We start from the raw sequence: 24,788 nt of genomic DNA on the forward strand, positions 1-24,788 counted from the left end.
TATAATCCATGTGGATTTGATGGCAGCTGTTGAGTTTGATCAAAATGCAGTCCAATCAATACACATCAAGATTACCCAGGGAGGCTGTCAACAACAGGCCCCAAAACCCCACTGCTCTAGGCAGAAACCCGCATAGATAGTTTACAGCAGCATGAGCTCATGATTGTCTGCCATAGCAATAGTGAAATGAGAAGTGCCCACTATGAAATAACTAATCATCTCTCTCTCTCTCTCTCCCTGTGTAGGTTCCTTTGTGTGACTCTACCATGGACCACATCCTCTGTTGCCTGCTGGTCCTGGGAACCGCAGTGATGATGGCCCATGCATGCCCTAAGTACTGTGTCTGCCAGAACCTATCCGAGTCCCTTGGGACCCTGTGCCCCTCCAAAGGCCTTCTCTTCGTCCCGTTGGACCTCGACCGGCGCACTGTGGAGCTCCGGCTGGGTGGCAACTACATCCTCCGCATCACTCAGCAGGACTTTGCCAACATGACCGACCTGGTGGACCTGACGCTCAGCCGCAACACCATCAGCTACATCCAGCCCTTCTCCTTCGGCGACCTGGAGACCCTGCGTTCCTTACACCTGGACAACAACCGCCTCATGGAGCTGGGTCCAGAGGATCTCCGGGGCCTGGTTAACCTGCAGCACCTCATCCTCAACAACAACCAGCTGGGACGCATCTCAGACAGGACCTTCGAAGACCTGGCCCCCTCCCTGGAGGATCTGGATCTGTCCTACAACAACCTGAGGAGCCTGCCCTGGAACTCAGTCAAGCAGATGGTCTCCCTCCATCAGTTGAGTCTTGATCATAACCTCCTGGACTTTATCCCTGAGGGGACCTTTACTAATCTAGAAAGGTTGGCTCGCCTGGATCTCACCTCCAACCGGCTGCAGAAGCTGCCCCCGGACCCCATCTTCGCCAGGGCACAGGATTTGGTGCTGTTGACCACGCCCTACACCCCTCAGCTGTCCCTTAGCATCGGGGGAAACCCCCTGCATTGTAACTGCGAGGTGCTGTGGCTGCGGCGGCTGGAGAGGGACGACGACCTGGAGACCTGCGCTTCCCCTCCCAGCCTGAAAGGGCGCTACTTCTGGTATGTGAGGGAAGAGGAGTTTGTGTGCGAGCCGCCACTCATCACTCAGCACACTCACAAGATGCTGGTGCTGGAGGGCCAGACGGCCAGCCTGAGGTGCGAGGCTGTTGGAGACCCCACCCCTACCATCCACTGGATGGCCCCCGATGACCGTCTCCTTGGCAACTCATCCCGTACCGCCGTCTACCGCAACGGCACCCTGGAAATCCTCATTACCACCTCCAAGGACTACGGTACCTTCACCTGCATCGCTGCCAACGTGGCTGGAGAGTCCACCGCCTCTGTGGAGCTGTCAATCATCCAGCTGCCCCACCTTAGCAACGGCACCAGTCAAGCCTCGCAGCCCAAGTCCCGCCTCTCAGACATCACAGGCACCACTAGGATCAGCAAGGGGGTTCCTAAGAGCCCGCCTGAGAAAGTGGTCACTGTGTCAGAGGTGACAGCCATTTCAGCTCTGGTGAAGTGGACAGTCAGCAAGGCAGCGCCCAAGGTGAAAATGTTTCAGCTCCAGTACAACTGTTCGGACGATGAAGTCCTCATCTACAGGTAACAAATGCAGACTTTTTTAAACGTTTCATTCATTTTCAGATGAGAAGGTTCACCGATAGCTTTGATCTATGAAGTAACAAAATAACAAGTTGTAATATATTGTATGGAGGAGACACTCAATACAGGTGTTGTTTTAACACTCCAGGTGACTTGTTTTGATTGCCTGAAGAGAATTTGTCTCTCAGCTTTCACCAAAGATAGATGGAGTACAGTAAACAATGCCTTTTACACTAGACAAAATGCACAGCATCAATAACAATGCCACGTGTACAGAACTTTCAGCCTTTCAAACCGAGTTGTCCATAATAATCGAGCTAATATAGCTCGATCCAAAGTGATCCATCCATCATCCATTGCTTTTTTCTGTTCGTTGAATTGTACGACAGCAAAACAACTCACTCTCCAATTTTACACTGCCTTTTTCCGCTAAGCGCTGCATGGCCGTTCGGCTCGCTTATGCTTAGTAGGCCATAAGCAAGAGAATTCCATCCCTAAAATCAATGGGTGGATATTCTGTCAATCCAGAGCTATTTGATGAGGCTGAAAATGTATTACTGGAAACTGATACATTGTAAAGTAGCACATCTCCAAACGACTGTGAAACCAGCCAGAAAGGAAATCCAATTACTTAATGCCATTTAAATCAGTTACTCTGTTAAAACCTTGAGAACGTCAGATAATTTCAGCTGGAGCCTCGGGAGATGTACCCCTTTCGTTATATATTTTATTTTATTTCTCTGTCATCAGCTTTTTCAGTCATTGCCACTACAGTTCGTTATTATAGTGTTTTAGTTTAAAACATTACTTATTTCACTGGAATTGGACGGTAGATTATAAATTGCCATTATAACAGGGATGATTAAAATGATAGTGTAAATCTTGCAACCTATAGTCAGTGTCATCAAACATTTTTAGAATAGGAGGGAATGGCAGCTGTTTTCCGAGCTCCTGACCAATTGTGCTATTTTGTGTATTTTTTTTGCACTGATCTTAACTTTTTTTGTACATAATGTTTCCGCCATCGTGTCCTATGCTTCTGGACATCAGAACTGCGATCACTAAATCGACGACTTCTACTTCAATGAGTAGGAGGCGAAAGACATACTGGACCAGGCCCTAATCCCTGACACTCGAAGGACGTGAAGACTGCTCTATAGGGGCCGGCACACGGGCACCCTGGTGAGAATATGGTGGAGAATTAAACATTTGAATCTACATTCTCTGTTCTATTGGCGAATGTGCAATCGCTGGAGAATAAACTGGACAAGCACCGTTCGGACATTAAGAAATGTAATATCCTATATTTCTCGGAGTCTTGGATGAATAAGGACATGGATACTATACATCTAACTGGCTTTTCTATGCATCGGCAGGACAGAATGTCAGAGTCCGCTAAGATCAGGGGGTGGTGTGTGTGTCTCTTTGAAAAAATCTCCTGGTGCGCAATCTCTAATATTAAGGAAGTCTCTACGTACTGCTCGCCTGAGATACTATACGTCGTGATAAGCAGTAGACGATACTGTTTACCAAGAAAGCTTTCATCTTTCACAAACTGATGCTGGCATTAAGACCACACTCAACCAACTTTATAAGGCCATATGCAAACAAGAAAACACTCATCCAGAGGCGGAGCTCCTAGTGGCCGGTGATTTTAATGCAAGAAATCTGAAATCCATTTTTATCAGGTATGAAGGTAAGACCCAGATGCAGACCACATTGAATAAAGAATAGTTTAATATTCCAACAGGGGCAGTAAATAGACAGATCAAGGCAGGCAGTAGTCAGTAAACCAGTGGGGCAACGGTACCGGGTGGCAGGCAGGCTCAGAGTAAGGCAGAGATCGGTAATCCAGAGGGGGGCAAAGGTACAGGTCGGCAGGCAGGCTCAGGGTCAGGGGCAGGCATAGTGGTCAAGCAGGCGGGCTCGGAGTCAGGACGGGCAAAGGTCAAAACCAGGAGGGCGAGAAAAAGAGACTGGAGAAAGCAGGAGCTGAGACACAAAACGCTGGTTGACTTGAACAAACAAGACGAACTGGCAACAGACAAACAGAGAACACAGGTATAAATATACAGGGGATAATGGGGAAGATGGGCAACACCTGGAGTGGGGTGAAGACTATCACAAAGACAGGTGAAACAAATCAGGGTGTGACAGTTTTACCCCATTTGTACCAGCATGTCACCTGTGCAACTCACACGGACAAAAACTCTAGATCACCTTTACTCCACTCACAGAGATGCATCCAAAGCTCTCCCCCACCCTCCATTCAGCAAATGGGACCATAACTCTATATTCCTGATTCCTGCTTACAAGCAAAAACTCAAATAGGAAGTACATGTGACACACTCAATACGGAAGTGGTCCAATGAAGCATTGCTACAGGACGCTAAGCTACAGGACTTATCCGATGCCATTGAGGAGTTTACCACATAAGTCACCGGCTTCATTAACAAGTGCATCAACAACGTTATCTCCACAGTGACCATACATACATATCCCAAAAAAAGAAATCCATGGATTACGGGCAACATCCGCAGTGAGCTAAAAACTAGAGCTACCGCTTCCAAGAACCAGGATACTAATCAGGGTTGCTTATAAGATATTCCGCTACGCCCTCCGAGGAACCATCAAACAGGCAAAGCATCAATACAGGACTAAGATCGAATCCTACTACACCGGCTCTGACACTTGTCGGATGGGGCAGGGCTTGCAAACTCTCACAGATTACAAAGTGAATCCCAGCCATGAGCTGCCCAGCAAGCATACAGGACGAGCTCAATGCCTTTTATGCTCGCTTCGAGGCAAGCAACACTAAACCATGCATGAGAGCACCAGCTGTTCCGGATGACTGTATGATACATAGCCGATGTGAGTAAGACCTTTTAAACAGGTTAACATTCACAAGGACGCAGGGCCAGATGGATTATCAGGATGTGTCTTCACTGACATTTTCAACCTCTCTATGACCCAGTCTGTAATACCTACATGTTTCAAGCAAACAACAATTGTCCCTGTGCCTAAGAAAGCCAATGTAACATGTCTAAAGGACAACCGCCCCATAGCACTCACATCTGTAGCCATGAAATGCTTTGAAAGTCTGGTCATGGCTCACATCAACACAATCATCCCAGAAACCCTGAACCCACTGAAATTTGCATACCGCCCCAACAGATTCCCAGGTGATGCAATCTCTATTGCACTGCCCTTTCCCACCTGGACATAAGTAACACCTATGTGAGAATGCTTTTTATTGACTACAACTCATCATTCAACACCATAGTGCCCTTCAAGCTCATCAATAAACTAAGAAACATGGGACTAAACACCTCCCTCTGCAACTGCATCCTGGACTTCCTGACTGACTGTCCACAGGTGGTGAGGGTGGGCAGCAACACATCTGTCACGCTGACTCTCAACACGGGGGCCCCACAGGGGTGTGTGCTCAGTCCCCTCCTGTACTCCCTGTTCACCCACGACTGGGTGGCCGTGCAAGACTCCAACACCATCATTACGTTTGCAAACGACACAAGGCTGGTAGGCCTGATCACCGATGATGATGAGACAGTAATAATATTACATCATATTTCAGTGTCAAGAAGATAATCTGACCTGAAATCAGATGATCTAATAAAAATAAAACATTAATACAATTTACAGATACACGTCAAAAAGTCCGTTACAAAACACACAAGCTGTGTTCCAAAATGTAAAAGTAGAAAGTAGTGTGGTACCAGGACAACAATCTCTCCCTCGATGCGGGCAAGACAAAGGAGCTTATTGCCACAATTCACATCGACAGGGACAGCCCGGCCCAGTGGAGGCCGGTCAATAGCTTCAAGTTCCTTACTGTCCACATCATTCAGGACCTATCATGGTCTAAACACACCAGCACAGTTGTGAAGAGGGCATGACAACGCCTCATCCCCCCCAGGAGGCTGAACTGATTTGGCGTGGGCCCTCAGATCCTCAAAAAGTTATACAGCTGCACCACTGAGAGCATTTTGACTGGCTGCATCACCACTTGGCATGGCAACTGCTCGGCATCCAACTACAAGGCGCTACAGAGGGTAATGTGCATGGCCCAGTACATCAATGGGGCCGAACTCCCTGCCATCCAGGACCTCTAATATAAGTAGTTTCAGATGATGACCTTAAAAATTGTCAAAGACTCTAGCCACCCAATTCAGACTGTTCTTTCTGCTACCACTCAGCAAGCGATACCGGAGCGCCAAAGTCTGGGACCAAAAGCACCTGAACAGTTTCTACCCCCAAGCCATAAGACTGCTGAGCATTTAATCAAATGATATCTTTATCTTAATTGTTTTGCACATACTCCTTTGCACTGGCTCTATGCACACTCACAAAACTCTCCACACACACTGACACATACTACACTGACACTCCAACACATACACACACACACACACACACACACACACACACACACACACACACACACATACCACATACACTCACAGACACAAAACACACACAGATTATATTGACACCACACACACACACACTCACACAGACACATTTTCCCACTTCACATACACTACCGTTCAAAGGTTTGGGGTCACTTAGAAATGTCCTTGTTTTTGAAAGAAAAGCTCAGTTTTTATCCGTTAAAATAACATCAAAATGATTAGAAATACAGTGTAGACATTGTTAATTTTGTAAATGACTATTGTAGCTGGAAAGAGTTGCAAAGAAAAAGCCATATCTCACCTCCCGGGTGGCACAGTGGTCTAAGGCACTGCATCGCAGTGTTAGCTGTGCCACCAGAGACTCTGGGTTCGAGCCCAGGCTCTGTCGCAGCCGGACACGACTGGGAGGTCCATGGGGCGACGCACAATTGGCCTAGCGTCGTCTGGGTTAGGGAGGGTTTGGCCGGTAGGGATATCCTTGTCTCATCGCGCACTAGCGACTCCTGTGGCGTGCCGTGCGCAGTGCACGCTGACCAGGTCATTAGGTGTACGGTGTTTCCTCCGACACATTGGTGCGGCTGGCTTCCGGGTTGGATGCACGCTGTGTTACTTAAGAAGCAGGGCGGCTTGGTTGGGTTGTGTTTCGGAGGACGCATGGCTCTCGACCTTCGTCTCTCCCGAGCCGGTACGGGAGTTGTAGCGATGAGACGAGACAGTAAATACTAACAATTGGATACCATGAAATTGGGGAGAAAAAAGGGGTAAAATAAAAGCCATATCTCAGACTGGCCAATTAAAATAAAAGATTAAGATGGGCAAAAGAACACAGACACTGGACAGAGGAACTCTGCCTAGAAGGCCTCATCCCGGAGTCGCTTTTTCACTGTTGATGTTGAGACTGGTGTTTTGCGGGTACTATTTACTGAAGCTGCCAGTTGAGGACTTGTGTGGTGTCTGTTTCTCAAACTAGACACTCGAATGTACTTGTCCTCTTGCTTAGTTGTGCACCGGGGCCTCCCACTCCTCTTTCTATTCTGGCTAGAGCCCGTTTGCAATGTTCTGTGAAGGGAGTACTACACAGCGTTGTACGAGATATTCAGTTTCTTGGCAATTTCTCGCATGGAATAACCTTCATTTCTGAGAACAAGAATAGACTGATGAGTTTCAGAAGAAAGGTCTTTGTTTCTGGCCGTTGTGAGCCTGTATTCAAACCCACAAATGCTGACACTACAGATACTCAACTAGTCTAAAGAAGGACAGTTGTATTGCTTCTTTAATCTGAACAACAGTTTTCAGCTGTGATAACATAATTGCGAAAGGGTTTTCTAATGATCAATTAGCCTTTTAAAATGATGAACTTGGATTAGCGAACACAATGTGCCATTGGAACACAGGAGTGATGGTTGCTGATAATGGGCCTCTGTTCCCCTATGTAGGTATTCCATTAAAAATCTGCTGTTTCCAGCAACAATGGTCATTTACAACATTAACAATGTCTACACTGTATTTCTGATCAATTTAATGTTATTTTAATGGACAAAAAATTTGCTTTTCTTTTAAAACAAAGACATTTCTAAGTGACCCCAAACTTTTGAATGGCAGCGTACATTGCTCCTGCTCTGTTTATTATATATTGCCTAGTCACTTTTATCCCTACCCACATACTGAATTACTTCAAATACCTCAACTACCTCATACTCCGGCACATTGACTCGGTACTGTCTACTTTTTAACTCTGCATTTTTTGGAATGGGCTCATAAGTAAGCATTTCCCTGTAAAGTCTACAGCTGTTGTATTCGCCACATTTGACCAATAATTTTTGATTTGATTTTGATAACAGCAAGTGAGAAAAACAGTCCGTCTTACTCTTCAACACAAATCTCTGACACTCAAAATATTACATGCTTGCTCGTGTCTCTGCCAAACCTAAATCATCAAGGGTAAAACATGTAGAATTGACAAAGGGCTTGGAAGAGAATCAAACAGTATACTGATTTACCATATGGCTAGGGAAAGATAGAAATAATATGCTGTCTACCCAGAGGATGTATCATCATGAATATGTTAAGGGCATTATGTTTATCCATCAGGATTTTAGAGGTAGAGATGGAAGCCAAGGAAGGTGCTATCTAGAACCTAAAAGGGTTCCATAGGAGAACCCTTTGAAGAACCTTGTTGGTTCCAGATAGAACCCTTTTGGGAACCCTTTTCCACAGACCGTTCTACAAAGAACCAAAACATAGTTCTCCCTGGAACCAAAAAGGGTTATCCTATGGGGACAGCCAAAGAACCCTTTTGGAACCCTTTTTTCTAAGAGTGTATATGGACATAATAATGGAAGTTATGTGTGAGACGGGGACATTCAGTGATATTTCAGTTGAATTGCAATGAGGCCCCCCCATATAATGGTTGGATTGTCGCATGCCATGTGATTTAATGCCTATACTTCTCCTCGGCTTGGAGATGTGCTTCAGAAATGATAGCAAGCTCTTGGGGCCACTATTATTGGATATTAGCTGGAGTTGAAGAGAGTGGTGTGGATCCACGCTCCACTGCTCACGCATCACAAAGAAACATGCTACTTTGATTAGCACTCTCTGTGAGAAACGGTTAATGTGCCTCATGCCATATACTGTAGTACTCAACATCATGTAATGTCAAGATAATTCTCTCCACTCTTTTTACTGTATGTTATGTAAGCATTAGCCCATAGTACACACATAAAGGGGGTTCTTGCCCATCTAGAGCCTTTCCCTGAACCCATTTTACATTTGTTTGTTGAACTTGAACCTATCCTTAGGCCAAGACATTAATACTTGAGAATGTGGTCTTTTAAATGTGTCCCATTTGGGTACAAGTGAACGGATGACTTCCTGTGTTAGTCATAACGTAATGAAATATTCAGGCAGATCATGAGTTTTTTTAAGGGAGGGAGATGGGATCTGCATTTGCATTTTAATGGTGCATTTCAGACAGAAATCTGAGGTAGAGATACATTCGTCTTTTTAAGTTATGATGAATACCTTTCTAACGAATGACTGCTGGCTCTGGACGCTGCTGGGATATTACAGCGTTTACTTTTTCGTTCTTTACTTTAATTTCTGTTTGATCTGGCTTTGGAATTGAGCACTTTTACCGGCGTCTTGGTTTTGTCTTCGCCCAACGTTTTTCATTTAGCTTTTCCCTTTGGATATGTTTATCTGCTCCATCACGTGTCTGGTAAGGTTGAACGCGTCCTCTCCTACTCAGCCTCCTTACAAAAGCTTCTCCCAAGTGGGTGTGACACCTACTCCCATTGCCTGCTGCACTGCTGCTTGGATCCCACCCGGCGATCTGGGCCCCGTCTGCCCTGTCCTGTGTCCCCCCTGTCTGGCACAGGTACCCTAGTCACACTCCCCCTCTCTCCCGAGCTTTCGCTCGCTCACATCGAGCACACACGCACATACGTGCATACACACACGCCACAGAATTTGGACTGATCTGAATTTTATGTTGGCTAATTAACTTGTGAATCTTATTATTTGAGCTTTACTCAGCAACACTTTAATTAACTAGCATAAGCCTACTATTTATTTATTTTATATTAGACTTTTATAACCTACTGAACTCATAAAGAGCTACTCTCTCACGTTTTTTTGTTGGGGCAAGTGACTCTTTGAAGTTACAATGGCTAGCCCCAAACCATTTAACTTTTTTCTTCTGGTTTGTACTATTTGCTCCATGACCCCTGCACGCTTTGTTGACCATGAACTTGCTTGTTCCCTGACCGTGGGACAGGCAATGTTTGTTCCCCAACTCGTGACTCTCTATCGGTTGCATGGTATCTTGGACTCCCATTCCATTCAAACCCCCTCTCGCCAGGCTTTGTATTCATGTTACCTGATGAAATTGCTGTACACTATGATCTTGTTGCCATCTGATGCACATTCAAATATCATAGAAAATCAGCTCTCCCCGTCCTCTACTGTGCCATGATTGTATTACTGCAGATAATATCTGGAAATGTGCATGTACACCCTGGCCCGTCTACTGTTGATAGCCCCAATTCTGACTTGTGCTCTGATGATTTCGGCTTCACTGATTTTTGCTCTCGTAAAAGCCTGGGTTTTCTGCATGTTAACACTAGAAGCTTATTATCTAAAATTGATCAATTGAAAGTGTTGGTTCACAGCTCCAATCCAGATGTGTAGTTCATTACTGGGACATGGTTAAGAAAGTGTTCTCAACACTGATGTAAACCGTTCTAGTTATAACCTTTTTTGGCAAAGTGTCATGTTCTGACCTTAGTTCTTTTATTATGTCTTTGTTTTAGTATGGTCAGGGCGTGAGTTGGGTGGGTTGTCTATGTTCTTTTTTCTATTGATTTGGGATTGTTCGGCCTGGTATGGTTCTCAATCAGAGGCAGCTGTCAATCGTTGTCCCTGATTGAGAATCATACTTAGGGAGCCTGGTTTCCCTTTTGAGTTGTGGGTGTTTATTTTCCGTGTTAGTGTTGGTGCCACACGGGACTGGTTCGGTTTGATTACTTCACGTTTATTGTTTTGTTCAGTGTTCATTACTTTATTAAAAAACATGAACACTTACCCCGCTGCGCTTTGGCCCTCACCTTCTTCCACCACAGACGATCGTTACACAATGCAGATCTTCCAAAGGAAGTTTTGATTTGCTTGTTTTAAGCATTATTAAGCTTTCAAATAGCACGTTGTTGACTTTTGCTGGGTGTTATTGTCCACCATCAGCACCGTACCCTACCTGCCTTAAGCTCCCTCCTGGCTCCTTACACTAAGTCACAAATTATCCTACTTCAGGGTTTGGCCGGCCGGGATGTCCTTGTCTCATCGTGCTCTAGCGACTCTTTGTGGCGGGCAGGGCAACTCCAAGCTGACTTCGGTCGTCAGTTGGATGGTGTTTCCTCCAACACATTGGTGCGGCTGACTTCTGGGTTTAATGAGCAGTGTGTCGAGAAGCAGTGTGGCTCGGCAGGGTTATGTTTCGGAGAACACATGTCTCTCGACCTTCGCCTCTACCTAGGAAACAGGTACAAAAGTATCTATATCCACAGTAAAACGAGTCCTATATTGACATAATCTGAAAGGCCGCTCAGCAAGGAAGAAACCACCACTCCAAAACCAACATAAAAAAGCCAGACTACGGCTTTAATAATGACCATCGTTATGTTTGGAGGGAAAAGGGGGGGAAAGGGGGAGGCTTGCAAGCCGAAGAACACCATCCCAACCGTGAAGCACGGGGGTGGCAGCATCATGTTGTGGGGGTGCTTTGCTGCAGAAGGGACTGGTGCACTTCACAAAATAGATGGCATCATGAGGTAGGAAAACTATGTGGATATATTGAAGCAACAAGTCAAGACATCAGTCAGGAAGTTAGAGCTTGCTCGCAAATGGCCAATGACCCAAAGCAAACTTCCAAAGATGTGGCAAAATGGCTTAAGGACAATAAATTCAAGGTATTGAAGTGGCCATCACAAAGCCCTGACCTCAATCCTATAGACAATTTGTGGGCAGAACTGAAAAAGTGTGTGCGAGCAAGGAGGCCTACAAACCTGACTCAGTTACACCAGCTCTGTCAGGAGGAATGGGACAAAATTCACCCACCTTATTGTGGGAAGCTTGTGGAAGGCTACCCAAAACGTTTGACCCAAGTTAAACAACTGAAAGTCAATGCTACCAAATACTAATTGAGTGTATGTGAAATTCTGACCCACTGGGAATGTGGTGAAAGAAATAAAAGCTGAAATAAATAATTCTCTCTATTCTATTATTCTGACATTTCAGATTCTTAAAAAAGTGGTGATCCTACCTGACTTGTAACAGAACAGTCACTGTTTGCAAATAACTAAATCTGAGACATCATATGACTGATTGTAAGCATTGTAGCCTAATTTCAAAAGTTACCTTTCCACCTTAGACAGAGGACTTAAGCAACAAAAAAAAGTATCCTTAACTGCTGTCTACTCTTCCTAGGCGTAACCCAACAAGAGAAGGTCACAAGTGCGTCCCTCAGAGCTGCCTGGGTTTAAATATCTTTTCTTTTAAAGAATGTGAATAGGCCTAGCTCAACTGATAGCGTCAGAATTGTAGGCCTATTCAATGACTTGCCAAAAAAAACGACAAATTACTACTCGGCTAAAGAACTTTGTAGCTCACCATCGTAGCTGAATTTCATAGACACGAACTAAAGTCATCCCCATATGCATCAGAGTCTGTCTTGTGCATTTTTCAGCAAATTTCTAGCATAAACCATTGCGGAGGAAAACATTGTTATAGACAGCTTTATATAATCAGAATTCAAATTCTTAAGCTGAAAAGGGATATGCTTTTTGCCGTTGTCTTTTTCAAAAAGTAGGCTATGGCATACCCTTACATAGGCCTACCCTCTCAATTTGAGCACTGGTTTTAACAGACCAAACCATTCACGGACACAGGTACACTAAATATACAAAAGTATGTGGAAACCCCTTCAAATGAGTGGATTCAGTGATTTGAGCCACACCTGTTGATGACAGGTGTATAAAATAGAGCACACAGCCATGCAATCTCCATAGACAAACATTAGCAATTTAATGGCCATACTGAGGAGCTCAGGGACATTCAATGCAATCTCCATAGACAAACATTAGCAATTTAATGGCCATACTGAGGAGCTCAGGGACATTCAATGTGGCACTGCCATAGGATTCCACCTTTCCAACAAGTCAGTTCATAAAATTTCTGCCCTGCTAGTGTGCGTAAAAATCGTCTGTCTGTCACGATCGTCGTTGTAATCATACTCAGACCAAAGCGCAGCGTGGAATTGGTTCGACATCTTTTTATTTTAAGGAGAACCGAACAACAAAACAATAAAGAATAAACGATACGTGACGTTCTGTAGAGCTCACAGGCATCAACACAAAAACAAGATCCCACAAAAAAGCAGTGGGAAAAGGCTACCTAAATATGATCCCCAAACAGAGACAACGATAGACAGCTGCCTCTGATTGGGAACCATACCAGGCCAACATAGGATACAAAAACTAGAGTACCCACCGTAGTCACACCCCAACCTAACCAAATTAGAGAATAAAAGGCTCTCTAAGGTCAGGGCGTGACACTTTCCTCATTTGCAACACTCACTACCGAGTTCCAAACTGCCTCTGGAAGCAACGTCAGCCTAAGTACTGTTCGTCGGGAGCGTCATGAAATGGGTTTACATGGCCGAGCAGCTACACACAGTACTAAGATCACCATGCACAATGCCAAGCATGGGCTGGAGTGGTGTAAAGCTTGCAGCCATTGGACCCTGGAACAGTAGGAACGCGTTCCCTGGAGTGATGAATCACGCTTCACCATCTGGCAGTCTGCCGGACGAATCTGGGTTTGGCGGATGATACCTGCCCCAATGCATAGTGCGAACTGTAAAATTTGGTGGAGGAGGAATAATGGTTGGGGCTGTTTTTCATGGTTCGGGCTAGGCCCCTTAGTTCCAGTGAATTCCAACTTTGCACAGGGCCCTGACCTCAACCCAATCGAACACCTTTGGAATTAATTGTGAGCCAGGCCTAATCGCCCAACATCAGTGCCTAACCTCACTAATGCTATTGTGGCTGAATGGAAGCAAGTCCCCGCAGCAATGTTCCAACATCTAGTGGAAAGCCTTCCCAGAAGAGTGAATGCTGTTATAGCACCAAAGGGGGGACCAACTCCATTTTAATGCCCACGATTTTGTAATAAGATGTTCAATGAGCAGGTGTCCACTTTTGGTCATGTAGTGTAATTAATGAATGGTGACACTATGAGAGGAATTGGACAGAATATTTATGGATAGCCTATAATTTAGTCTGTCAAACAGGTAGGCCTACATTTCTATTTCTTAAATAGGAAGAAATAGACTCCAATACAAAGTCCTCTAGTTGTTAGTTAATTTGATTTAAAATTAAGACTGCTGAAATGAATTACTCGAATTAGGATCATTTCAGCACCATGTGCTGTCTACCTCCCGATTCTTGTGCCAGTGTGATGAATATGAGCCCTGAGCTGACGGCGGCAACCCATGTGGAGACTGTGGCACAGGCTGGTGATGTGGAAAGTACCAAAAAACCCTGATTGGGGAGGTGCATGCAAGCAGATGGTCAAAGTTGGCTAGGATAGAATAAATTATATATGAAAAACTGCAAAATTGTGAATGCAAACCAGGCAAAAAACGCACTACCCTACCCTATCCCCAATAAAAATCCACACAAACCTCCCAAAAGCAACAAAATATGATATCCCCCTCACCTATCACCCTATTTTATTTTTGCATTCATCCATTATAGTTAGTATTGCGGGAAGTTTTATTGCAAGATATACACTCAAGGGTATGGACACAGACACTGGCGAGAGTAACGGCTCATTTAATCTCCCCACTGCTGCTACAGTACAATACAGTACAGCAGCATCTCCCAAGAAATGCCATGGCAGGGACTGCAGAGTCCATTAGGGATTTTTGCTTATAAAAGCATAATCAAATTTCCCAGCACCCTGATGTTTAGGCTAAATCAATGGAGCAAGAGACCCATTTGGCATGACCTTGTCTGAATTTGTCCAGAGAGAGGCCGCTTTAAGAAATCAATGAGAAGAATGAGCGATGCTTTTGAAACATGAGTCACAGAGTTTCTAAACCCAGAGGTGCAACATCGCAAGGCTTCCACTGACCAAACAGACCCGGCCGGGGTTTCAATGAGAGAAGTGAAAAATTATTTTTAAAACTAAAGGCACAACCTAGATTCGAGCCATGGTGTTAAGTAGCTGAACTTGTTATTACTCCAACCTCCTGAAAGTGACAAACTGTCACGTTTACATTTTCGTCAAAAACAACTTCTTATCGAAGGAGTGCTTTTGATTTGATGGCCTGCACATGCGCAGTTCGGCGCAAGATGACCGTTAAACCCGATTATGAGTTTCTACGAATGAGATTAGATGGCCAAAAAAGAAATGCTTTAGCCTGAAATAATGATTTGTTTGTTTGTTTGTTTTCGCTGGGTCTATTTCTTGCCAATGTGGAAGTGTGTTGAAACTATAACTGACAATACTGTGGCTCCCCTCTCCATTTCCTTCCCAGAAGCAATGTTTCAGGACTATCCCTCTCCCTCTTTCTGAGATTAATGTTATGGCCTCATGCCCTGCTTTTGCAGCCCACATTTTTGGTTTATCTCCCCATGATAAGCACCAGCAGATGTTTTTCTTGAGTTCCACTTTGTTCTGTATTTCAATTCATCTGAATAAACAAATATGTTTAATATCAATCAGTCATGGACAGAGGAGAGAGCAGCGCACAGCAAAACGGGACTATTCATCATGATAAATGTATATTTGGGAGGCGAAGGGTAGATGTCTGTTGAGTTGGGGGGGGGGGGGTGGGGGGGGGTAGAAGCTATTGGCCAGTGTTAGTTTTTGCCATGTTGCTCCTGCCTGTACTGCCCGCGTCCAACTGATGGAAGTGGGGAGAACATGCCGTGGCTCTGGGGGACAGGATGAATTTCTTCAGCCTCCTGAGGTTTACTGCAGTGGGATAAATCAGGGTCGCGCAGAATGTTTCTTGGTAGTCTTAAACAAACCTACTGTGAAACAAATCAAATGCATTTTTATTGTTCACATACACATATTTAGCAAATGTTATTGCGGGTCTAGCAAAATGCTTTGTCTTCCTAGCTCCAACAGTGCTGTAGTATCTAACAATTCACAAAAATACACACAGATCTCTCAAGGTAAAATAACGGAATTAAGAAATATGTAAATATTAGGACGAGAAATGTTGAGTGGCATTGACAAGAATACAGTATAATATTGTATATAAACTCAGCAAATGAAAAGAAATGTCCTCTCACTGTCAACTGCTTTAATTTTCAGCAAACTTAAAGTGTAAATATTTGTAAAAACACAAGATTCAACAACTGAGACATAAACTGAACAAGTTCCACAGACATGTGACTAACATAAATGGAACAATGTGTCCCTGAACAAAGGAGGGGTCAAAATCAAAAGCAACAATCAGTATATTGTGTGGCCACCAGCTGCATTAAGTAATGCAGTGCATCTCCTCCTCATGGACTGTACCAGATTTGCCAGTTCTTGCTGTGAGATGTTACCCCACTCTTCCACCAAGGCACCTGCAAGTTCCCGGACATTTATGGGGGGAATGGCCCTAGCCCTCACCCAGGAAATCACGCACAGAACGAGCAGTATGACTGGTGGCATTGTCATGCTGGAGGGTCATGTCAGGATGAGCCCGCAGGAAGGGTACCACATGAGGGAGGAGGATGTCTTCCCTGTAAAGCACAGCGTTGAGATTGCCTGCAATGACAACATGCTCAGTTCGATGATGCTGTGACACACCGCCCCAGACCATGACGGACCCTCCACCTCCAAATCGATCCCACTCCAGAGTACAGACCTCGGTGTAACACTCATTTCTTCGACGATAAACGCGAATCTGACCATCACCATTGGTGAGACAAAACTGTGACTCGTCAGTGAAGAGCACTTTTTGCCAGTCCTGTCTGGTCCAGCGACGGTGGGTTTGTGCCCACAGGCGACGTTGTTGTAAGTGATGTCTGGTGAGGACCTCCCTTACAACAGGCCTACAAGCCCTCAGTCCAGCCTGTCTCAGCCTATTGCGGACAGTCTGAGCACTGATGGAGGAATTGTGCATTCCTGGTGTAACTCGGGCAGTTGTTGTTGCAATCCTGTACCTGTACTGCAGGTGTGATGTTCAGATGTACTGATCCTGTGCAGGTGACAGCTGTCCGTCCTGTCTCCCTGTAGCGCTGTCTTATGCGTCTCACAGTACGGACATTGCAAGTTATTGCCCTGGCCACATCTGCAGACCTCGTGCCTCCTTGAAGCATGCCTAAGGCACGTTCACGCAGATGAGCAGGGATCCAGGATGTTTTTCAGAGTCAGGAAAGGGTTACAGAGTCGCTGTCGTGCCTTCTTCACTACAGTGTCGATGTGGTTTTCTAATTTCAGACAATTTCTCCACAGCATCCCTGTTGATGATTATACGGGCACATCTAAAATCATTGCCAACCTTGATAAAGATTTGCAAAAAAGACTGAATAAAATCAATATTACAAATACGGAGCTATATTGTATGCTCCAAAATAAAATCACATTATTTTATACTAATACAATTTCTCAGAGATAATTTTAAATGTTTTATTTGTCATTTAAAAAATAAATAAAAAATGTGCCAGAATGATTGTGCCAACCCTGTTCTCAGTACTTTGTGCACCCCCTTTGTGTTCCCCCCTTTGTGCAACCCCTTTGTGTTCTCCCCTTTGTGCACCCCCTTTGTGTTCTCCCCTTTGTGCACCCCCTTTGTGTTCTCCCCTTTGTGCACCCCCTTTGTGTTCCCCCCTTTGTGCAACCCCTTTGTGTTCTCCCCTTTGTGCACCCCCTTTGTGTTCATGGCCAGCATATTACATGGACCTGAATGACCAGCATATTACATGGACCTGAATGGCCAGCATATTACCTGGACCTGCATATTACATGGACCTGCATGGCCAGCATATTACATTGACCTGCATGGCCAGCATATTACATTGACCTGCATGGCCAACATATTACAAGGACCTGCATGGCCAGCATATTACATGGACCTACATGGCCAGCATATTACATGGAACTGCATGGCCAGCATATTACATGGACCTGCATATTACATGGACCTGCATGGCCAACATATTACATGGACCTGCATGGCCAGCATATTACATGGACCTACATGGTCAGCAAATTACATGGACCTGCATGGCCAGCATATTACATGGACCTGCATGGCAAGCATATTACATGGACCTACATGGTCAGCATATTACATGGACCTGCATGGCCAGCATATTACATGGACCTGCATGGCCAGCATATTACATGGACCTGCATGGCCAACATATTACAAGGACCTGCATATTACATGGACCTGCATGGCCAGCATATTACATGGACCTGCATGACCAGCATATTACATGGACCTGCATGGCCAACATATTACAAGGACCTGCATGGCCAGCATATTACATGGACCTGCATGGCCAGCATATTACATGGACCTGCATGGCCAGCATATTACATGGACCTGCATGGCCAACATGTTACAAGGACCTGCGTGGCCAGCATATTACATGGACCTGCATTTTACATGGACCTGCATGGCCATTATGTTACAAGGACCTGCGTGGCCAGCATATTACATGGACATGCATGGCCAGCATATTACATTGACCTGCATGGCCAGCATATTACATGGACTTGCATGGCCAACATATTACAAGGACCTGCATGGCCAGCATATTACATGGACCTCCATGGCCAGCATATTACATGGACCTGCATGGCCAGCATATTACATTGACCTGCATTTTACATGGACCTGCATGGCCAACATATTACAAGGACCTGCATGGCCAGCATATTACATGGACCTACATGGCCAGCATATTACATGGACCTGCATGGCCAGCATATTACATGGACCTGCATGGCCAGCATATTACATTGACCTGCATGGCCAGCATATTATATAGGTGTTCATGGCCCGCTGGTAAGACTTTATTTTAATGGTCCATAATAAACCATTTATAATGCCTTTATAAATGATGTGTTCTTTCACCTGTATTAATCATTACTCCCACATGAATAAACCATTCTCAAATAATTTTGAAAATATTTTTGCACTTTTATACTTCATAAATACTCTTCAAATGTTTTGCGTGACCAGTGGTAGACATTCCAGTGGTACCTGATGCTGAAAATGACCTAGAACAAACATATAATCTGTAAAAGAATAAGAACACAGGATGTTTAAGGATTTTAGGAAACATACTGAGCATTTTAAATAAATGGGTAAAAATCTAGTTTACTGATATTTACAATTGTGATAGTAATGATTAAGAAATGATGAGCAAACTGTTAGTAAATGCTTTGTTATAAATAATGTATTTCAGCCCGTTAAACTAAAGGGTTAGTCTAGCATGGGTGTTCATGGCCAGCTACCTTGACTGAATGACTGATGTTGTCGAGGAATTGACAGGATGTTACGAGCTCCGAGCCAGTTCCCTGGACATCACTCACTATGTTCTAAGACATGTTACTTCTGACAGCTCCTCCAGGATTCCTTTCTTTCTTTTTATTGATAGTTGTGTGCCAAAATTCTGACATTTTGCTAGGCAATTTGCAATGATTTTGTCAAATTTGTCTCAAAACGCGCTGAGTGGGGGAGCCCTCTTTTTGTAGTGAGGTGATTGGACAGTTATATGAAGGAATATTGTAATGATTATGCTGTTTTATGCGGTAATAGCGAGGTGATTGCAAGTCCTCAAATATGTGGGGAATTGTTGATTTGCAAGAAAAAAAATCTCTAAATCCTGGAGGGACTGTTCTGTCCTTAAGGGGTATAAGACCCTCCTCTGGACAGGTGAGATGGTCTCATCCACTACTGTTGTATAAGGCTAGCTGTCTCTCGCCTCAGAGACTCTATCTTCTGAATGTAAGAAAGCGCTTGCAGCTGCCTGAGCGACATAGGTATCTGAGGCTCTCGCTGTTACACAAGGCGTTCAATCTTCTCTCTTTCACTATCTTTCACTCTTCCTCTGTGTTCTGGTTATTTATTTCTCTCTCATCTCCGTGGCTCAGATATGGGGTGGAGCGTCTGTTTGCTGCAGCAGGACAGACTGCTTAAAGAGATAAAGCCAATTACAACTGGCTGTCTGTTAGACGAGAACAGAAACCACAAATGACATCTCCTCGGGAATGAACATAGGAACACGGAAGCCCTCTTTTCCTTTTAGTGGAAATGACCTCATAAAGAACAATCAAACACAGTTTTCTTTCCGTTGCATAGATATTACATGTATGGTGTTGAAGAAAGACGCATGTTGATAGCGTTATCCCTCCAAATCAATTCAATTGTACCAAAGCTACTAGGTTTTCACCATGGGTGTTTAACACTTGCTCTGTGTTTCTATAGGATGATCCCGGCCTCCAGCAATGCCTTCCTGGTGACCAACCTGGTGTCGGGGACAAAGTACGACCTGTGTGTCTTGGCCGCCTGGGACGACACCGCCACCACCCTGACTGCCACCAACGTGGTGGGCTGTGCCCAGTTCTTCACCCGCGATGACTACACCCAGTGCCAGTCTCTCCACAGCCAGTTCCTAGGGGGCACCATGATCCTTGTGGTGGGTGGCATCATCGTGGCGACGCTACTCGTCTTCATCATTATCCTGATGCTGCGCTACAAGGCCACCGACAATGAGGGGGGTGGCACGGGGGCGATCAGCAAGCTGACCAGCGTTAGTGCCACCCACTCACAGACCAATGGGGGCCGGCTGGGACAGAATGGCATGCCTCTGCCCTTGCCCAAACCCAAGGCCAAAGTAACCATCCAAGACGAGGTGGTGGAGTTTAAATGCGGATCCCTCCAGAGCAGCCTCACCTCCTCCTCTTCCTCGTCGGGTGGATCGATGGTTGGGGGTGGCTCTCACAGCCCCAACAGCACCCTGGCCAACATGTGGAGGCAGGCGGCCCCCTCCAAGCCCCGGGCCAACCTGGACCACCTGCTGGGAGCCTTCAACTCCCTAGAGCTCCGGGCGGGCCAGGCCAGGGGTAGGGGAGACCTGGGGGAGCCATCCTCCAGCAGTAGCACTCTAGTGGCGGGCGGCGATAGGCCCCCCACGGACAGGGAGCCCCTGCTGGGCCACACAATGGACTCACGGCTCAGCCGGGTGCTCATGCTGCCTCTGGACTCCAAGCCAAAAAGAAGCCAGTCGTTTGACATGGGGGACTGTATGGATACAAACCGACAAACAGAAAAAGCGATGGCCTCCAGCGCCTCCACGGCCACAACGCCGGTGTGCAGCTACCCCCGGCGCATCAGCAGCATCTGGACTAAGAGGAGCTTGTCTGTGAACGGCATGCTGCTGCAGTGTGACGAGGAGGGTGACATGGGAGGGAGCAAGGGGACCTTCGAGAGCCAAGAGTGGGTCATGGAGAGTACTGTCTAGGAGAGATGGTGACACACTTTACATCTTCTTAAACACTGCCCCAGGAAGGTGGCAAAACGCCTAAGTTCTGATAGACCCACCGGTGAGTGGAGAAGTCCCTGCTTCCTCCCTCCTTCCTTGTTTACATGGAATTAATTCATGTTAATCTATTGTGGATCCACCATTGTTGTGACAGATAAGTAAAGCTCAAACCACACCTCTCGAACCCCAAATGGGTAAATAAGGGTGAAGACGCTCGGTGGACGGAGCTGATTGGTGGAGTGAGGATGTTTTGTGTTTGTATGTGTGTGTTCTCTACATGGGGAGGGGGGGGACGCACAGTAATGGTCAACCACAAACTACAAGTTAGTCATGTAATGAAACCTAGTGGATTGTGCAATTTGTGTGCGGTATGGAGTCACATGGAAACTCAGAAATTGGAAGCAGGCCTGTTGTTCAAAACGAGGGCCTTAGTTTCTCAGACACAAGGAACGTAAAACAAATCACTGTATTTGTTGACTTGTAAAATGGCATACCATAAAAGCCACTCTTGTTACTGTTGCTGAGATGTTGGGCCATGCCTCTGGACTATACTACAGATGCAAGTTAATCTGAAATATGTCATGAATTTTTATATATTTAATTTTGCCGATCAAGTACACATTGTCTAATACTGTTCTTCGCCTCTGTACAAGATGGGGCTCCGACCTCAATATTTGCATTATGAAAAACCACAATACACAAGTATATCCAGCCACATTGTTTTTATATCCACAGAACCATTTTGTTTCTTAATCCATTTGGACTGAATGGTATTTATATATCAGTGATGTAATGAATCCTTACAAAAATATATAAAAAAGATTTCATGAAAACAATGTCTGTGAATATATTAACTTTATATACAGAGTATATATTTGAGGGTTCATTAAATAACTCCATATCTGGTACCCTATCAAGTTGGATTAATGTATAAAGCAAGCAAACAATTTCTCTTTCTTGAAGTTAACAATGTGAAAATGGTAAGGTCGTACGTGAAAATGGAACTGTTATCGTGAATTAACTCAATATAGAGCTCACAACCAGCACAAGTTAACACTCTCCAGCAAGAAAGATTGAGCCCCCAGAAAAACTGCAGCTCAACATGCACAATTGTTGAGAGACAAGCATTCTTCTCCAATTCCAAGGAACATTTGTACATGTTTATGAACTTTGATGCACTGACCTTTATTCTCTATCTGGAACTCATCACCTTAAATGATCGACATTTGAGAGTAAACATACAGCTTGCCATCCTTACCAGTTATTGGCATGAGAAATGTACAGGGAATTCGTACTGAACCATCTGTGTCTAGGAATTGTCCAACCGGATTTTTGGTTTGGTAGCATAAACTCGCAGTGTTACAAAACCCTCCATCTCTTTGTGATCGTGTCAAGACAGCCCTTCAAGAACATGAACTACAACTGATTTAACTTGAGTTTACAACAAACAAAAAAACTAAAAAAGTCCATTGTAAGGTACCATAAACGTACAGTCCACAATGGTTATGCTCTCAACAATGGTGACGTTGTTGGCTTTTCTGTAACGTGTACAACTTGCATGTTTATCGAGGACTAACTCATAAAGACCACGAAGGACCTTATACACTATCTCTCTATCTGTCCTTTCTCACATTGTCTGAATGACTTCCATTGCTTCTGTACATTGACTCTGTATACTGGCTTTTTTTTTGTACAATAATTGAGTGAGAATGTTCAATGGCGAAAAACAATAATGTATACCAGTGTCTTTCTTTTCTTTGTAAGCATAAAGAAATACAGAGGTGCTTCACTGTATCATTACAGCGTAACCATGTACATTTCTCACCTGGAATTGTAGACAATGTTTCGGTGGTCAAACCTATTGTTTTTTGCTACAAAATGAAAAAAATAAAATAAAGATATTCTAAAACATTTTTGTTGTGTCAGACCCTATTTTTTATAAGATATGCTAATGTGCAACATTTGCCAAATAAATGTATTGAATTGTTCGGCATTGCAATTATTTTGTCAGCCTCTGGTAGTTCTGGGGTAAACCGTAATCTGATCCGTATGAGGTAACCTGTCTAAATGACTATAGCCTCGAGGCACTCATATCTGTAGCCATGAAATGCATTTTATAATGTTAGAACACATTGGGTTTTTGGGTTGTTTCGGCAGAGTGTTGGAGGCAGGTATGGACTTCAAGTGTTAAAGGTGGAGTGAGGTGTATGAAGCCCTATCTTCTAAATACAGGCAGAGTGTTGGAGGCAGGTATGGACTTCAAGTGTTAAAGGTGGAGTGAGGTGTATGAAGCCCTATCTTCTAAATACAGGCAGTGTTGGAGGCAGGTATGGACTTCAAGTGTTAAAGGTGGAGTGAGGTGTATGAAGCCCTATCTTCTAAATACAGGCAGAGTGTTGGAGGCAGGTATGGACTTCAAGTGTTAAAGGTGGAGTGAGGTGTATGAAGCCCTATCTTCTAAATACAGGCAGAGTGTTGGAGGCAGGTATGGACTTCAAGTGTTAAAGGTGGAGTGAGGTGTATGAAGCCCTATCTTCTAAATACAGGCAGAGTGTTGGAGGCAGGTATGGACTTCAAGTGTTAAAGGTGGAGTGAGGTGCATGAAGCCCTATCTTCTAAATACAGGCAGAGTGTTGGAGGCAGGTATGGACTTCAAGTGTTAAAGGTGGAGTGAGGTGCATGAAGCCCTATCTTCTAAATACAGGCAGAGTGTTGGAGGCAGGTATGGACTTCAAGTGTTAAAGGTGGAGTGAGGTGCATGAAGCCCTATCTTCTAAATACAGGCAGAGTGCACACTGGGCCATATTCAGTAGGCACCAAAATTAACCAGGGAGGTACAGTGGCAATACTATGCTGTATGCATTTTATTTTTAAATAACAAATCTTTATTTGGAATCTTGATCTTTGAATCTGTGTAGCTATCCAATGTGAAATGCACTGTCTATTATAGATGAAGGGCCTAGACTAGGGCCTAAATTCAATCAGATAAAGTATTAACCCTCAATAGCCGACACCCGCATAGCTGGTGTTTTGGTCGTGTTGGAAGTGTAACCACAGATGGATGACGGGAACCCAGATGGATCACAGGGGGTGAAAATTTAAAGCGTCTGGATGGAAATTCAACTCATTACCAAATATGGCAAAATTAGTTATTGCACTTACACAGACGCGTTCCCTAACGGAAGTGCAAGTACATGCTCAAACACGCCAACAGGATCTTATTAGCTCATGCAGCTCGATGCAGATGAACTATCGTGGGTTAGTTATAAGTATGTTTGGTGTAACTTCATTAGAGCTTTTAAATTGGTTGTTATGGTCATTATCACAAAGCCACATGGGCCCCACACACGTTAAAAGTTTAGAACAAGAAAGTGTAGGCAATATAGAAATAAAAATGACACTCAAATTATTAAACCAAATAATGAGGATTTCTATGAAGGTGTAGATCACACATTCCAGTGTTTGAAAGTGTAAACAAAGCTGCATGGGAATGATACTAACATGACTCCATGCAGCCAATGGCAATGTCCATAATAGGTATAACGCCAGGATCCTCTTGTGGATTTGACAGCTCTAACATAGCTCCACCTCCCGACACTGTCAAAACACCTGCTATGCACAATAGTGTGTGATTGCAGGCCGCAATTCGGGTCG

The 24,788-nt window shown here is 44.6% G+C and overlaps 1 protein-coding gene across 2 annotated transcripts in view; it reads left to right on the forward strand.

Moving 5' to 3' along the window:
* LOC110529794 (leucine-rich repeat and fibronectin type-III domain-containing protein 2) overlaps positions 1 to 23,045 on the forward strand; it is a 153,059-nt gene extending 130,014 nt beyond the window's left edge. For both annotated transcript variants that reach the window (XM_021612328.3, XM_090243201.1), the window contains 2 exons: positions 246 to 1,642; positions 20,078 to 23,045. In XM_021612328.3, coding sequence (XP_021468003.1) covers positions 267 to 1,642; positions 20,078 to 21,113 — 2,412 coding nt within the window. In that variant the 5' untranslated portion in view covers positions 246 to 266 and the 3' untranslated portion in view covers positions 21,114 to 23,045. The remainder of the gene's footprint in view (positions 1 to 245; positions 1,643 to 20,077) is intronic.
* The last annotated feature ends 1,743 nt before the right edge of the window (positions 23,046 to 24,788 follow it).

This window comes from Oncorhynchus mykiss, chromosome 8, assembly GCF_057628025.1.
Source record: "Oncorhynchus mykiss isolate SJ-2025 chromosome 8, ASM5762802v1, whole genome shotgun sequence".
Taxonomy (NCBI): Eukaryota; Metazoa; Chordata; class Actinopteri; order Salmoniformes; family Salmonidae; genus Oncorhynchus; species Oncorhynchus mykiss.